General features: G+C 42.3%; 1 protein-coding gene across 5 annotated transcripts in view; it reads right to left on the bottom strand.

Moving 5' to 3' along the window:
• The window catches only part of CDK15 (cyclin dependent kinase 15), a 112,132-nt gene that overhangs the window by 24,487 nt on the left and 69,381 nt on the right, over positions 1 to 18,264 (bottom strand). For 4 of the 5 annotated variants that reach the window (XM_004092005.2, XM_012508345.2, XM_004092006.1 and 1 more), the window contains one exon: positions 16,358 to 16,421. In XM_004092005.2, coding sequence (XP_004092053.1) covers positions 16,358 to 16,421 — 64 coding nt within the window. Of the gene's footprint in view, positions 1 to 10,073; positions 10,871 to 16,357; positions 16,422 to 18,264 lie in introns of those variants that run through there. The other variant, XM_012508490.1, reaches the window with a different exon arrangement.

The following is an 18,264-nucleotide window of genomic DNA, read 5'->3' as shown; positions in this document are numbered from 1 at the left end:
ACTTTGTTACAGCAACTCTAGCAAACTAATACAGTCAACATATTCAGTAAAGTCAACAAACATTTGTTTAACGTACACTGTGTGCAGAGCATGTACCAAGTGCTGGGAAGAATACAAAACAGATCAAAAGAAACCCCACTACCTCTGCAGAGCTTACAGTTCATTTGGGAGAACAAGTATATGCACGTGAAATGTGATGAATAATGAGGCAGTCTTAAAGACTCAAAAGTGGTTTAAAAAAAAAAAAGTCAGGGGAGCCAGGCGCAGTGGCTCTTGCCTATAATCCCAGCACTTTGGGAGGCCCAGGCTGGATGATTAGTTGAGACCAGGAGTTCAAAACCAACTTGGACAACATAGTGAGACCTGTCTCTAAAATAACAACTGAGCCTGGTGGCATGTGTTTATAGTCCCAGCTACTTGAAAGGGTGAACTGGGAGGATCACCTGAGCCTGGGAGGTTGAGGCTGCAGTGAGCCGTGATTGTGCCACTGCACTCCAGCCTGGGAGACAGGGCAAGACCCTGTCTCAAAAAAATAAAAATAAAAATAAAAAATAAAAAAGTAAGGGGAGCTAGTTCTATATGTTACTTGTGGTAAAAATGGAAGTGAATCCTGGCTTGAATATTCCAAAATAGGTGATAATAAAAATTGGAGCACTCTATAACATTTATATTTGGGTGTATGTGTTTCTATGATTCTTAGTATTGATACCATTTAACCCAAACAAAAACCATCCTAAAAGGGAATGATTTCTCATTCACTCAAGAAATACTAACTGAATGCTTCTTCTATGTAAGGGCTGTAAGAGAAGCTGTGGGGGAGGCAAGCTGATGGATGTTCTTCATCAAATTTCCTTTATTGTCCACTCCAAATTGAGAAAATAATATTTCAATTCTCATTCAAAATGGTATTTCTGCCTTATATTTTTCTTAGGCCTGAAATGTAATTATTTTGTTAGTTTGTTTAGAGACAGGATCTCACCCAGGCTGGTGAGTACACTGGCATGATCATGGCTCATTGCAGCCTGGAACTCCTGGCCTCAAGTGATCCGCCCACCTCAGCCTCTGGAGTAGCTAGGATGACAGGCATGCACCACCACATCTGGTTTTTTTTTTTTTTTTAATTTATCTAGAGATGGGAGTCTCACTTTTTTTTCGTCCAGGCTGGTCTTGAACTCCTGGCCTCAAGTGTTCCTCCCACCTTAGCCTCCCAAAGTGCTCGGATTACAGGCATCAGCCAACGTTCCCAACCATTATTTTGGTTTTAAAAATCTCTTCCTCCAGTTCCTATATAAATGGAATAAACCAAGGCTGTTCATCACAACAAAGAATTTAATCATGGTTGGGCAAAAATTAATTTGATAATACTCATGTGTTCATGTTTGTACGCACATAGATCTGGAAGACTATTCACTAGATAGTGGTGGTGGTTACAGGGGCTTACCCTTTTTCCTTCTTTGCCCATTTTCTCAAACATTTTTGAAATAAAGCGTATACAATATTATTTTGTAATTTCAAAAGGAAGTTCAATGAAAATTTGAATTTGTAGTGCTAAGAGTTGTAGAGTGAAAGGAGTGATCAAAGAAAGTGACTTCAGCTGAGTTTTCAAGGTCAGATGCAATCAAATGTGGACCTCTCTGCTGGCATTTTATAGTCCCAGGTGGGCACTAAGGGAAGCACTTGTCTATACAGGTTATTTACTCTCTGTTCAGTATGATTTTGCCTAAATTCAAAATAACCAGTAAAGATAAGAATATCTGGCATTTGCTTAGTATATTTCTCTTCAAACCACTTTCTGCTGCCTATTTACAGCTCTTCCCTGGCCAAGCAAAATCAAAATATTTCCTCATTCAGTCATCTCCCAATTTCAATCAACAAAATGAAATCCATTTCCATCCTTCCCCATTTTCTATTTTTCCCTTCTGAGAGGTCTATGTGCTGTGTTTTTGGCCTTCAATATTTTAATACTCTTTCTAACTTGAGTGGGGTTCTTGTGGCACGTGGGTTGGGGGTTAGCTGACTTAGGGTTTCAATATGGATTCTGCTGCTTCAGTTTTGCTGAGACCTCATGTAAGATACTTTGACCATCCATGGCAACCCTCAGTTTTCTTTCTTTATTTTCTGATTTTTTTAATTTAATTTCTTTTATTATTGTACTTTAAGTTCTAGGGTACATGTGCACAACATGCAGGTTTGTTACATAGGTATACATGCGCCATGTTGGTTTGCTGCACCCATTAACTCATCATTTACATTAGGCATTTCTCCTAATGGTATCCCTCCCCCTGCCCTCACCCCACGATAGGCCCCAGTGTGTGATGTTCCCTGCCCTGTGTTCAAGTGTTCTCATTGTTCAGTTCCCACCTAGGAGTGAGAACATGCAGTGCTTGGTTTTCTGTCCTTGCGATAGTTTGCTCAGAATGATGGTTTCCGGCTGCATCCATGTCCCTGCAAAGGACATGAAGTCATCCTTTTTTACGGCTGCATAGTATTCCATGGTGTATATGTGCCACATTTTCTTAATTCAGTCTATCATTGATGGACATTTGGGTTGGTTCCAAGTCTTTGCTATTGTGAATAATGTCACAATAAACATACATGTGCATGTGTCTTTATAGTAGCATGATTTATAATCCTTTGGGTATATGCCCAGTAACGGGATTGCTGGGTCAAATGGTATTTCTAGTTCTAGATCCTTGAGGAATCGCCACACTGTCTTCCACAATGGTTGAACTAGTTTACACTCCCACCAACAGTGTAAAAGCATTCCTATTTCTCCACATCCTCTCCAGCACTTGTTGTTTCCTGACTTTTTAATGATCACCATTCTAACTGGTGTGAGATGGTATCTCATTGTGGTTTTGATTTGCATTTCTTTGATGACCAGTGATGACGAATATTTTTTCATGTGTCTGTTGGCTGCATAAATGTCTTCTTTTGAGAAGTGTCTGTTCATATCCTTTGCCTACTTTTTGATGGTTTTTTTTTTTTGTAAATTTATTTAAGTTATTTGTAGATTCTGGATATTAACCCTTTGTCAGATGGGTAGATGGCAAAAATTTTCTCCCATTCTGTAGGGGCAACCCTCAGTTTTCTCAATGCAAATTGAAGGTGGTATTCACCTTGCAAGGATCCTGAAGTGAAACAATGAAATAATGAGTGCAAAATGCCTGCTCTGGACCATTAAACAAAATAAATCCTATGTGCTTTTCCTTCCTCTTTCCCTTCCTTTGAAAAGTTATGGGCAGTATAAACAATGCGTGGCCAGGCTCTTGGACCCAGGACCTGAGTGAACCCACACTATGCCTCTTACCAGCTGTGTGACCTGAAGATATTGGTTAACCTCACTGGGCCTCAGTTTTTCCACCTGCAGAAGAGGGATAGTAATAGTTTCTACTGCATAGGGTTGTGAAACTAGGATAGTAAATGTAATATAAATATTTTCTCACTCTTTGTCTCTTTTTTTCCTGCTTCTCTCCCTTTCTGACATAACATCCCTCTCTCTCCCACTCAGGTGTTTCTGCCTTATTGTTAGTTCTCCTTGGAAACCTTCTCTAAATGTCTTCTACTAAAATTCTAACTTGCTCCAAGCCCCAGTTCCTCTAAGTCTGACTTGATTTCTTCTGAGTCCTCAGTGTGGGTCAGTGGTGTGTTTCTTAGCTTGGTAGTATGGTAACATGAACACAACCCCAGGCTCAAGTCTCCTTTTTGCCACTTACAAGCTTTGAGACTTTAGAGAAATTGCTTAGCCTCTCTGGTTAAATAATTGAGAAGTTTCCAAACCTGTAAAATGGGAATCATTTTCCAGTTGCTGGGAGAATTACAAAAGATTAAGCACGCAGCCTGTAGCAGGGGCTCAGTAAGTGTTAATCTCATTCCTTTTCTTCTTTTGGTTCTGACCTCTCATTTTGGAGAGGTAGGTTCTCAAAGGGAGTTGCACACTGGCATCGCCTGGAAACCTTTACGAGAAAGGAGGCCCTGAGGTTTGATTCAACTAGCCTGGGAAGGGTCCAGACATTAGTTACTTATTGTACTGTTATTATGAGTTTCTTTTGGTTTTTGAAAGAGGTTCTCATTCTGTTGCCCAGGCTGGAGTGCAATGGCATGAGCATGATCATGGCTCACTGCATCCTTGACCTCCCAGTCTCAAGCCATTCTCCTGCCTCAGCCTCCTGAGTAGCTGGGATCATAAGTGCATACCACCACTTCTGGCTAATTTTTAAAATTTTTTGTAGAGATGGGGTCTCCCTATGTTGCCCAGGATGGTCTCAAACTCTGGTATCCAGCAATCCTCCAGCCCCAGCCTCCCAAAGTGTTAGGATTATAGGCATGAGCCACCATGCCTGGCCTGTTATTATGTCTTCAGTGGTCTCCAGAATTTTCCAGTGAGGAGCTAAGGCAGAGGACCTTTGGTCTAGCAAAGAGGGCAGGGTCTATCACTCACCAGCAACTCAACAAACACTTCTCTGAGGCTCATTTCCTCATCTGTAACAACTCAAATGAGGTTGTTGTAAGAATTTAATTAATCAATGTATATAAACGTTGCAGAACATAGGGTCTGACACATACTTAATATGTTTGTTCAGGGATGTGAGAGAGGAAGCATGACAAGGGAAAATTCAGTTCTCATAAATTCTGCCAGAAAAGGATGACCTGTAATAGTTGCCCCAGGACCCCAGGAGTAACAACATTTTGTACTTGAGTCCATGTTTGGGGTAGAAGGATTGTGCTGACGCCCCTCCCACCTCTATTTTATAGCTACATTAGCTGAGACAGGAATGGATGTGTCCGGGTCAGTCAGGGAGCTGCTATTAAGCAGAAGCAAAGCCCGTCGCCTATTTGTGGCCTGCCCTCCCACTCAGGCAGATAACCTGAGGCTGAATGACCTGCCTCTCTCCCATTGATTTTTCCCAGTAGGTAAGCTGTGAGCGATCAGTGGGAGAATGATCCACAAACAGATAGGCATTTCACACAGCACCATTTCAAGAGGAGTCTGGTTTCTCCGGATTCAATAGCCTCTAAAAATAATAGGCCTGGAGGTAGCTTGTTTCCCTTCTCCTTCCAAAGACAAGAGTAAATCATTAGACCCGATTTTTCTCCTTCTCATCCCTCTGCAGTTCTCTCTAAAAAGTGTTCTCATTTGAGTTCAATTGGAATTCGAGGCAGGAAAAGCAAAGTTGCAAAAGGAAAGTAATAAAGCAGAGCATTTAAATTTCCAAACTAAGTGGAGTGAAATCAAAATGAGGGCAGAACTGTTGCTACCATAGTAAAAATAGTCCATTTTTCATAAATATTTAATAAAGCTCATTTCACAACGGATTTCAAGTCTGGTAACCTTAGTCAACAGAGATTTGTTGATTGATTGGTAAAACATCACTGCACCATTTTGAGTCTTAGCTCAAGGTAAAACATTTTCTAGTTACCATAGTCTTGCCACAATCACCCTAAGGTTATAGCGCTGTCTACTGAACTACACTTCTGGAATTTCCTGAATACAATGCATTCTTGAGATACCGTATATTTAAATAGTTGATAATGTTGTTAGCCTTATTTCACTATCTTAAGCAGTAACTTGAAAATTGCACTGCCAAAATCTGTAACTCTTTTTCTCCTACCTGCCCTTCACCCTCACCCCAAACACACACACACACACACACACACACACTCATGCCCTCACAACCGTTTGCTTCACTCTTCCTCAGGTAGCTGGCTTGGAAGTTTCTCTAGCATTTGGCTCAAGGCTTCCCAAGCTTTTTTTTTTTTTGAGATGGAATCTTGCTCTGTTGCCCAGGCTGGAGTGCAGTGGCACGATCTCGGCTCACTGCAACCTCTGCCTCCTGGGTTCAAGAGATTCTCCTGCCTCAGCCTCCCAAGTAGCTGGGACTATAGGCACACACCACCACGCTTGGCTAATTTTTGTATTTTTAGTAGAGACGGGGTTTCATCATGTTGGCCAGGCTGGTCTTGAACTCCTGGCCTCAGGTGATCCACCCGCCTCGGCCTCCCAAAATGCTGAGATTAAAGGCGTGAGCCACTGCACCTGGCCCTTCCCAAGCTTTACAGTCCCCTTTGAGCATCATCGGGATGCTCTAAAAGCCAGTGTCCTCACTGAGGGTGCTTCTTGGCATTGTTCAACCTTGTTCCTCCAACTCATATTTGTAGTGTATCACTTTTCTAATTGTGAATCAAAACTTTCTGTGGATTCTGAGAAAATATCCCATCCGCTAAAGCCTATTCCTGAGGTCTCTGTAAAGGAAGGAGAGACCAGGCCTTGCTCCTGGTGGATGGAGAAGGTGAAGGGAACGGGCATAGTCAGGACTCTCCCCTCTCTCAGAGGCAGGGCCATGACTGAACTCTGTCTGCCCCAACAAATGATTTTTGACCTATGGCTTGATCGTGCTTCTAAGTGAGTGTTGTATTTAATGATGCATCATTTGACATTGACCACTCCTTGTAGTCTCCACAAATATTGAAGGACCACCACATGCAGCCATTGAGCTCAGCATTGCGCATACACAGGCGTGGAACCCAGTCCTCCTCCAGTGAGTGCTGGCCATATGATTTCCATGGTATTGCTAGGATTACCTACTGGTCTCCTTTAGCTCCTCTGGCTGTTTCTTCTCAGCTTCTAAAGACTTCCTTCCCTCTACCTAGTCCTACAGTACTGGCCCCACAGGGTTCCCTCATTGTCCTTTCTTCTTTCTCTACACACTCTCCTTTGGGCAACTAAATTCACACCTGAGGCTTTAAATACCGATTTAAGCACGTGACTTCTCCTGTATTTCTAGGCTGGACTTTTGTACTCACAGTTTATATTTCTACTTGCTTTTTAGATATCTCCATTTTGTGGTTCCACAGATATCTTAATCTCAAAATGTTAAAACCTTATACTCATTACATTCTCTATAAATCTGTTCCTTCCCCCTTTTGTTTCCTTTGAATAAAATACAGGCACAGTGGCTCATGCCTGTAATCCTGGTACTTTGGGAGGCCAAGCCCACGTCTCTTTCTTTAAAAACCATCCCTAGGGTAGGCATGGTGGCTTATGCCTGTAATCCCAGCACTTTGGAAGGCTGAGGTGGGTGGATCACTTGAGGCCAGGAGTTCGAGACCAGCCTGACCAACCTGGTGAAACCCCCGTCTCTACTAAAAATACAAAAATTAGCTGGGCATGGGGCCGCACGCCTGTTATCCCAGCTACTTGGGAAGCTGAGGCACAAGAATCACGTGAACCCTGGAGGTGGAGGTTGCAGTGAGCCAAGATTGCGCCACTGTACCCCAGCCTGGGTGACAGAGTGAGACTTCATCTCAAAAAATAAATAAATAAAACTATCCCTAAATTCCCCAAATTAAGAGGGCCGTTTCCCTAGTTCCTTCTTTTCTTTTATTTTCTGTTCTTTCTTGTCATATCACAGCCAAGTCCAAGATTTCCCTAGTTTCTTAAAGATCCCCAGGCAATGCTGCTGTAGTATATTTCCCACATTGTATTATTTATTTATTTTCCCCTCTAGACTATATTCCTGGAAGGCAGGTACCACTGTCATATTTATTTTTTACTCTCTCAGTCCCTAGTACCTAGCATTCAATACATATTTGCTGAATAAATAAGAAGTAGATGGTTGGATGAAAAATAAAAATGAACTAAATATATTAAACCTTACTTTTAAAACGTTAAAGTAACTCAGGTGAGCCCACTTGTGTACCTGCTCTGTTTATGTATGTTTTGTTTTGTTTTGTTTTGTTTTTTTTCTGAGATGGAGTCTCACTCTGTTGCCCAGGCTAGAGTGCAGTGGCATGATCTTGGCTCACTGCAGCCTCTACCTCCTGGGTTCAAGTGATTCTCCTGCCTCAATCTCCTGAGTAGCTGGGATTACAGGTGCCTGCCACCACACCTGGCTAATTTTTGTATTTTTAGTAGAGATGGGGTTTCACCACGTTGGCCAGGCTGATCTTGAACTCCTGACCTCAAGTGATCCGCCTGCCTCGGCCTCCCAAAGTGCTGGTATTACAGGAGTGAGCCACCACACCCAGCCCCAGCTCTGTGTTTTACAGAGCTTGATGGTGCAAAGCACTGGCCATAAACATGGAGAAGGAGGCTCTGGTTTGAGCCATTTACATGTTATTTGGCACCTTGAGGCCTCTTTTATTCTTCAACTTGGAAGGAACTTTATTTCTTAACATTAAGAAAATTTATTCATTATTTTTTAATTAATAAATTAAAATTGTATATATTCTTGGGGCTTTACTTTAGAAAAAATACTTTTTACCTGCTTTCACTCACTTGCAATTTTTCCTAATCTTAATTACTTTAAGATCATCTACTCCTCCCTCAATAAAAACTAATAATTGACACCAAATAAATTAAAGATGAGAAAACTAAAAATAAATGTAGAAACTAGAAGCAACCATTAATGAAGATCAAAGTGGCTGTGTATCTAAATTAATTTCACTGACTGATTTGGGGGACGGGTTAATAAAGATGTTAATAGTAACTCCCCAGGAGCTTTCGGCAGCGCTCCAGAAGTGAGACAGTAATGAGCCCAATCGAGGTTCATAGATTCAGTGAACGCCAGTGGCTTCATTAGCTGCAGCGAGGGAGGCTGCTGGAGTCCCAGGGTAGGAACTCCACTCAGATTACACTCCTGAAATATGTCGCCAGGCTCACAGATTCTAAAATCAGGTCTGGGTGGAAAGACATAATCATTTGGAAATGAACCTGCAAAAGTTTATGGCCAGTCCCCAGTCTAGGGCACTGTTTTAATTACCAAATCATTATATCTGCCCTTTGATAATTAAGGTAAAGTGGAATATGGCTATGACCCCCTTGGAGTCCAACAGGTGTGGATATTCTAGGTCACCCCCTTCCTGGTTAGGTGACCCTAGGCAAGTCACATACCTCTCTCAAAGCCTCAGCTCTCTCATCAATAAAGTAGGGATTACAACATTGTCTCTATCTGATAGGGCTGTTGTGAATCAAAGTAAAGTAAAATATGTAAAGTGTCTAGCTCATAGTTAGTCCTCAATAAATCGTAATTATTATTACCATTAATAAGGTGAATAATAACTTATATGTTCTTCTTTGCAAAGCAGACAATAAGAATTATTTAGAATCCAAGAGGGTGCAATTGGAACTAGAACTCAGGTTTTCTAACTCTTAGTCATTGATTTCATTTCACAGATATCTACTGACTACTTATTATGTGCCAGGTAGGGGGCTTGTGTAAAATACTAGAAGCACTAGAAGTGGTCAGGTGTGCTCTGTAGAAAACTTCAGCACTCTTTCCACTATACCATGTTTGGGTGAAATTAACAATGGTAACACTAATGTTGTCTGTGATTTAGTAGCCCTTACTGGACGCCCATTATGTAGCATGTAGATGACAAGGATTCTCCCAGGGAAAGGCCCTGTGGGCATAGAGTGGGCAGACATATCACTGCAGTCCAGGTGTGGGGAGCAGAATGGACCCATCACCAAATAAGAACAGCCTTAACAGGCGCACAACTGACTTAGGTAGGCGTTTGAAAACTGAGAGTCAGCTCTTAGGATGTGCGGATTCAGGCAAGGTTTAGGCCATGCAAGTAAAAACAAAAGTCAGTTTTGGTGCCTGGAGGTATTTCTGACCTGTAGAAGGAAGCCAAGATTTCTAAGGGAGCAGAGATAGCATCAGTTCTCACACACCTGTCACTAGGTCTGAACCATGGCAAGTCCCTGAGCAGCTGAACTTCCACACTGTGTAAAAAAACCGAATGGAGGCAGTGGCTCACACCTGTAATCCCAGCACTTTGGGAGGCTGAGGCAGGTAGATCACTTGAGGCCAGGAGTTTGAGACCAGCCTGGCCAACATGGTGAAACCCTGTCTCTACTAAAAATACAAAAATTAGCTGGGTTCAGTGGCTTGCACCTGTATTCCCACCTACTCGGGAGGCTGAAGCAGGAGAACCGCTTTAATCCAGGAGGCGGAGGTTGCGGTGAGCTGAGATCATGCCACTGCACTCCAGCCTGGGTGACAAGTGAGACTTCATCTCAAAAAAAAAAAAAAAAAAAGAAAAACAACAAAACAAAACAAAACAAAAAAAACCGAATGGGAACTTTTATTGAGCACCTACTAAAAGTTAGGCACTATAGCAGATGCAATTCAATATCATTTATTTTTCAGACTCATCCTGCAAAATGAGACAGAGGGATACAACATGATTAATGAAAGGAGAACAAGGTTTGGATGCAGATTTCACCCATTTCCAATAAGTATACGCCTCTGTGTGAGCCTAGGAGAAAGCCTCTGTTTCCTCATCTGTAGAATCGGGCTACTCCACTCAGCATTGATCTTGGCAGGCAGTAATAGGATTAGCAATTGTGTATGTTCTGTGTCTGGCACATAGGAAACACTTTTACAATGATAGGATTTCTCTCATTTTGTAGATTAGGGAACTAGGAAATAAGTAACTTCCTCAAGTTACCCCAGACAGTAAAATGGGGAGCTTGGACTTACAGTTCCATATGAATTGATGCCTGCAGTTAAAGCCTCTTTTATCAATATCTTTCCCCTTAGTTCAACCCACTGAATAACTCCCTTGGCTAATAGCTCATGCAACCAAGCTGATGCCGACCCAGATGCAGACCTTAGCTTGTGCTCACAGCAAACACAGAGACTTGCTCAGAACTCTTTTGAGCCCAAAGCAGAATAGCTCTTTATCATCCCAGTGGGGACAAGGATCATTTTAATCATCTTCTGTCTCATAGTGGTTTCAGATGCAGTGAAGCTCTCACACTGGATTTAAGGTCAAAATAAGACATTCCTAGAACAAGGCTGCATTGCTGCAGTACAATGCTGTCTGATGTCAGTATGCCATCCATGCTGTTTCTTGCTTCCACCTGGTGGTCAGAAGTTGATAAAGCAAGCGTACTGAAAAACAAGTGGGCGTCCCTTGGCCTGCTGCTTATGGTACATCTGATTCTGGTCCCTGCAGGGCTTTTAGTACCGCTTTCCTGACTTTTGATTTTCATTACATCCTTTTAGTGGAAAAACTTCCCACGTGCAGTGTTCTTTCCTGGGACTAAAAAAACCAGGATAATCCCGGATGCTTCCCTGCGGCTGAGCTCATGTCACAAATCAGGCATGATTTTCAGCAGATATTTCTTTAAAAGTTTGAAGGCCTCTGTGGACTCTATTCCCTTCTCTATGGGAACAAGCATCAAAGAGACAGGAATAAAATGCTTTGCACGCACATCAGGAACTAATTGCCAATTTGGCAAATGCATTGACTAATGTCATGCACTGTTATTTCTAAATCCTCTCCTGTCCTTGACCCCCAGTATCTAGATGTAAACTTGGAACCATTAGTGGAGAAGGATAAAGTCTTCTGGTGCCTCAAATGGAATTGAGAGGGATTTAAACTCAGCGCTTTTGAGTGTGGTGAAATGAACCCAGCAGTACATTAATGCTAGGATTTGAGCTCACACAGCGTGAGCGCTTTCAAAAACCGTGTTTAAGGAAGCAAACAGAGCTATGACAGACCCTTTCAGTGGAGCAAAAGGAGTCGGATGAAACAATCAATGACACATTAAAAACCACAACTGGGCTACAATCATGTAGGCAGAAAAAAAGTTTCTCTTTATCGCAGGATCTTTGCATCTAATGAGATGGTGACTGGACAACCTCCAGAGGAGTAAGGCCTCCGTTTACTTTAGTTGAGAAATGTCTAAATATTTAGTTGATTCTCTTAAAAGCCCTACATGATTCTGTAGCAAACTGATTTCTAAGGTACGATCTTATCAGCTCTGTATTGCCATTGGAACATCTATTTAAAGGGAATTTGAAAAAGAAAAATCAGAAAATATTAAAAATACAAATGTTAACTTTTTCTCTCTCAAAATTATTTTTAATACCCTTCAGATGCTTAGTTTAGGACCAACACCTTTTCAGCTACTTAACTGGTTCTAAATTGAGAGAACCCTCGATTGGGCTCCCAGCTGGGCTCCCTCAAATTGTACTGGCTGAATTCAAAGTTTGGGGGTGCTTATGACTACTTTGAATAAAATGGAAAGGAATGGAAATCTCATCCAGAATGGTATTCTCTGCTTCTTGTATATTCTTCATTTCTATTGGTTCTGATGGTGAAACCTACACTGTAGGGTTTGTCATAGCCACTGCCCAGTGCTTGAGTCTCCAAAGGGGAGTGGCTCCTGAGTGCATTGTCGTGGGAGTGGTAGGGAGAGCTAATAAGGCTAAAGGAACTTTGTAAAAATGTCTCTAGAGGTTCACCATTTGAATGCACAGTACTGTCTTCTACTAGCAGATTTTAGCCAAGACCAACATTCAATTTGCTCGAAGTTTCTGGGATCTTCAGCGCCACAACTCCTGTCCATTCTAGCTATGGCATCCATTGGGGCTTTAAACTCTTCCAACTTTCTGATAGCAGAATCCCCTCTAGCTTGCGGTTCTTTATTGCTTCCTGTGGAGTATTATTAAGGCTCACCAAACTATCTCCCCTCCCCCACTGCAGGAGGCCCACGCAGCCCCGTCCCGCCAGCTTGATTAATGTGTCTTGGCTAATTGTGTGAAAGACAGCAGCCCTTTAGCAAGTGTGACCAGTTTATTGTTCAGCCAATCACGGGCGCCTCAGTTAGCATGTGAAAAGGGGGTGTGCTGCCTGAGGAGGGTGAGTGTTCTGGCGGCTGAGTCAAAGGAGGAGCGTTTTGGGGGGTCACAGAGCAACACCCACTTCTTTGAGGGGATGTTACTATGCTCTACTAAACCTGTAAACCTCTTACTCAAAACACTTTTTTTTCTCCTCCCTCTTTTTTCAAGATTTATTTTTTTTCCCTTGGTGAAAGCAGGCAAGACACTGGGTACTCTGCAGATGGAGTTCACGTTCCAGGGTTTTTAATATTTCACTTTTATATTTCTGTTAGAGAATGATCCTGCTGAGAGTCTGGGAATCCGTGCTCATCAGAACCCCCTCACTGACACTTGGATATATTGCTCTGAAAGCTATCCCAAGAGAAAAGATTAAACAAAAAAAGCGCCTACTTTTCAAAGCCTACTTTTCAATCTGCCCACATCAAGATAAGACAACTGGCCCTTTGAAGTGGAGGACACAGAGTTCTCAGCCAGCTTGCTTAAAATGGGGAGTGGGGAGGACAGAAAGGAAGGAAGGAAGAAAGGAAGGGAGGGAGTGAAAGAGAGAGAAGGAAGGAAAGAAGGAGGGGAAAGAGAGAGAGAGAAGGAAGGGAGGGAGGGAGAAAGGGAAGGAAGGAAGGAAGGGAGGGAGGGAAGGAAAAGCAAGTTTCCAAAATTATACAACCCTCTTACCTTGCCCAGGTTTAATCAGGCACTAGAATCTGAATTGATGGATAGAAAACTTACAACCCTGCTCATCAAAGCTCCAAGAAAACAGTTAACTGTCAGAGAAATCTGGCTGGGTCAGCATCAGGTGACTTTTTAAAAACTGTACAAACGGAAACTTTGCTGTCCTCCTAGAGGTGTCCAGATAAGGCCTAGAAATGGCGGCATGGGTGTAGATGGACACTGGATGGTTCTCCCAAGTTCTGGACAATTGGACTCCCTCAAAATTGTACTGGCTGATTCAAAGTTTGGGGGCTCCTAGGACTACTTAGAATGAAAAGGAAAGGAATGGGAAGCTCATCCAGAATGCTGCTGACACAGTGCTCATCTGTGACACTTTCCTGCCTCCCAGCTTGTCTTCTGCTCCCCTTAATCATTGACATTCAAGTGTGTAGAAGCCACAGCAGCTCAGGGATGGGGATGGGTAGGGGGTGGCTCAAAAGGAACTTATTGACTCACGTAAGAGGATGTTCCTGAAATGCAGATGTTGAAGACCCTTTTAAAACACAGTCCTTGGGACTGAGTTATCAGTAATACTGACCCCATGGCCCAAGATAGGCTGGACTTTTAAGATTTCCAAATCCAGGTTTAGACATCTTGGCTATGGCTAAGGTTCCGACTCCCTTTGCTCCATAAGCTCAGCCTGGCCCACAGCCACAAACTCTCCAAGCCATGGAAGCAGGGCTCACAAATGAGCACCCCAGTAACAAAGAGAACTGGTGAAAGAATGTGGGTGAATGAATCCAAACCCAAACACTAGAGATCCAAGAATGCACCCTCTCCATCTGTGTAGCCCTAGCACACGGCACTGCACCTGGCAGATAGTAGGTGCCTGAAAATTTTTGACTTATTTGAATTAAACTGAAAACTTAAAAGAAAAACAATGGATGATGAGCCCTATGGATGTTGGGCCTGGAGACTTTTCTTCTTATATAGAAAAACTGCACATTGTTTTGAAACAACAGAAAATTTTTAAAAATGCAACATATTTTCTCTGTTTTATTGGAACCCAGTTATCTTATTAAGCACACAATCTGGCAGGGAAGCACTTTGGCCAAGTTTCTTGATTATTGCTCTCACCAAGACATTTTGTATTAAGGATCACTGTTGATGGCCTGGACCAAACTGAAACCCAAATGTCTCAAGTTTGGGGGAGCAGCATATGCCCACCACAGTAGCTTTGTATTGGCATCATCCAAATTGTTTCCTACAATCCATCTGTGACTCTAAACTTCTGCTGGCATCCTCAGTTAGGAAGCTGAGGGAAAATAGAGAACAGAGTAGACAGGGAGAAGTACAAGCAGGGCAGGAAAAGATGAGAGCCATGTTCTCCTGGAAACCATGGCAACTGGAGATAGGAGCAATTTGCAGACTGGACCACGGCTCCACGAGAAACTTGTTCTTTTTTCTCTATCTCAGACCAATGGAAATAGGCACTATTCTAAGCCCTGTGACCAGAGAGTGGCATTTTTCTCAGGTGTTAAACTCTAGAAAAATAGTTAGAAATCATAAGCCATTTGCAAATGATTTTAAGGCCTTTTAGCAATGGATATAACCATTCACAAAGCAGCTGAAAGGACTTTACAGTTAGTTTTTAGCTTGCTGTAGGGCTTCCATAATCCTGGTGGTTCAAGATGCCTGATCCCTATGGATAGCTGTAAGCAAAAGTATTGGATGCTAAATAAAAGAAGAAAAAGAGTCCCCAGCTCCCTATGTATTTTATTTTCTTCTTTAATCACATTTTAACTCTACCTACAATTTCTTGCTCTCAGGAAACCCTTCCAGGATAATCTCATACCAAAGTTAGTAAGGACAACAGGCCAGGCACGGTGGCTCATGCCTGTAATCCCAGAATTTTGGGAAGCTGAAGCAAGTGGATCACCTGAGGTCAGGAGTTCAAGACCAGCCTGGCCAACATGGTGAAACCTCATCTCTACTAAAAATACAAAAAATTAGCTGGGCATGGTGGCGGGTGCCTGTAGTCCCAGCTTCTTGGGGAGGCTGAGGCAGGAGAATTGCTTGAACCCAGGAGGCGGAGGTTGCAGTGAGCCGAGATCGTGTCACTGCACTCCAGCCTGGGGGATGAGAGCAAAACTCCATCTCAAAAAAAAAAAAAAAAAAAAAGGTTAGTAAGGACAACAATTTGGGAAGGTTTCATTTTTAGTAATGGAACAATGTAAGACCATAAAGACTAGAAAAATCTGGCTTGGAGCATATCCACCCTAATCTTGTCGTTATCTGTACCTTTCTACCTCCCCTTCAACCCTGCCAGTGAGAGCTCAGGTTTGGCATGGTCTTTATTTGCTTCTTCAGCTTCTAATACGATCCTTCATCCTGTAGTTCAGTGCCTATCTCCTCCCTTCTGTCTCAACATCCTTGAAGTGACTAGTGCTTAATCTGATCCCTCTGGTGTGGCCTTGAGACAACTTCTCAAAGAAATCCCCCATGGATAACACTTCTAGCACTTCTAAATCCATCCCAGAAGCCAGTCTTGAAAGATGAAATGTGTGAGAGACAATGACCAAGTGTCAGGTTTACAGGCAACGAATGAACTCTTAGTAAGTATAACCTAGAGACAGCTTACTTGGCATGTCCTAGGCCTAGCGAGCCTCTACCTCTGTTCTGTTGCATTAGCTTTCTTTTTATACATATGAAATTCAACACTAATCAATAAACTTATGACAGTCAGGGGGCCCAAAAGTGAGCCCATCTTTTGAGTTGTTCTTTTGAGCCATTGGGTATTTGATAGTGGATGTGGAATCCACCGTAATAGTCATTTCAAATTCTATTCAGCTTACTACTTGTGTTTTACAGAGCTGGGGAACTGATCTAACCTCATACTCTTTTAGTGTCTTCCTCATACAAAGATTAGTCAGGGGATATATGAATGTAGAAATTCCTCTACACCCATCTTTGCTGCTGAGTTCACAATACAAGAACTCCCTGTTAGCGTGGTCAATGCTCTCCTTACATTACTAATTCTCAGAGTATTCAGAAGCTCAGATCAATATTACCTGGATTGTAGTTAGGTAGTTTGGAGACTCCCGGCCAAGTATCCTCTGTAGGGACTCCCAGCACCTATATAAAGCCAAACAAAGAAAAAGAAAGGTGAGGTGGGGAGATGAGGTGGATGGAAGAGGTATGGAGACATGCAGGACAGATCAGGGAAGAACAGGGAAGAGTCAGATGTATGTCCCATTGCATGACACCAGCTGATGTATACGAGAAAGAAACTTGAGTGTTTCCAAAGTTTGTGGTTTCTTGGGCAAAACTGTAATACATTCCTATGGTCCTGGGCCTGCATTCTTACTGACTCACTTGTACTGAGGCAGATCATACAGCCTTGCTCAAAGTCATGTTCTTATCACTGAACATTTACTGCATGATTATCATGCATTAGGACACCATGTTGGGAGCTAGGGATATAAAGAAGCAGGAGTGACTGTCTATTTGCCTTACATCAGATGACCACATGTATATTGACAGGAGACACTTGACAGCTTAAATTATGCCTCAACATGGGTATTCAGCTGTTCCCCGATGTGCTCAAATTAAAAAGGATTCAGATTACTGACCTTCAAGCAATGGAATGTTGGCTAAAGATGACCCCAAAACTAACTCTAGTCTTTTCTATTACATTCATCTCATCTGCTTGTTTTCTCTGTGACTAGCAGCTTGGAATATGGTATTTGGTTTTTCACTGATGGATTGTCATGGAAACAACATCACTTGAAAAAGGGCTGGTCTATGCTTTGAATTACCGATTTTTTTTCTTTTCTTTTTTTTTTTTTTTTTTTTTTGAGATGGAGTCTCTCTCTGTCGCCCAGGCTGGAGTGCAGTGGTGCGATCTCGGCTCACTGCAAGCTCTGCCTCCCAGGTTCACGCCATTCTCCTGCCTCAGCCTCCTGGGACTGGGACTACAGATGCACACCACCATGCCTGGCTATTTTTTTTTTTTTCTGTATTTTTAGTAGAGACAGAGTTTCACCGTGTTAGCCAGGATGGTCTCAATCTCCTGACCTCGTGATCTGCCCACCTCGGCCTCCCAAAGTGCTGGGATTTCAGGCATGAGCAACCGCGCCCGGCCCTGAATAACCAATTTAAAGCCCCAGTTTTTAGTTAAGATGAATGAAAATAAAGTCTTTTGGAGTACAAAGCCAAAACAGCTCAGACTTTGGATGAAGCCAGCACCATGAGTTCCTTGGTAGGCATTACCTTAGTATTTTTTTTTAAGAGTAATCATAAAAGCCCATAGATAGTTATATATGGGAGCCAGAGTAACATTGTTCTTGTGAAATACTAATAAAAACACTAGTAGCTTTCATTACACTACTACAGTATAACTTTTCTTAGAAGCATATCTCACTATAACTCTTTTCAGAAACATCTCTTACAGAAAGAGTCTAGTGAATCCAGCTGTAAAATGCTGGTTATAGATACTGGCCCAATTATTATGGCAGGGAGTCAATTGCCCAACAATGACTGAATATAATCAATGAAGAATCCAGAATCTTAATATCTATCAGCTTGTTGACTAGGACTCTGGCTGAGAGGTGTACTTTTTGGCGTCTGTTAAGCTTGTCTTTAAAAAAAGACAGTGAAGTGCTATTTTCCCTCATATAATAAAAAAACATGCCACTCAGTAAAATCTTCCTTCTTTGATCCATTCCCCAAACAAACTGAAAAGTGACTGAGAGGATTATAGGCTTTTCCTATCAACCACCTTGAGCCCGAGGGAACACTAAGAATCCTGGAATCCATTTTGAAAAACCAACTGGACTAATTCTTTTGTGGGAGAAGGCCAGGGGACAGGACGCTAATTCTTCTTTTTTAACCTACTATCTTATGTATTTGCGCAGATGCATGTGTAAACAAGTGGGTGTGAGTCACATGTACCCATACATCCTCTGTTGGCTGGCAA

The sequence above is a fragment of the Nomascus leucogenys genome, chromosome 22a, assembly GCF_006542625.1.
Source record: "Nomascus leucogenys isolate Asia chromosome 22a, Asia_NLE_v1, whole genome shotgun sequence".
Classification (NCBI taxonomy): Eukaryota; Metazoa; Chordata; class Mammalia; order Primates; family Hylobatidae; genus Nomascus; species Nomascus leucogenys.
Note: the sequence above shows the minus strand (reverse complement) of the source record. Positions and strands in the feature narration are given on the sequence as shown.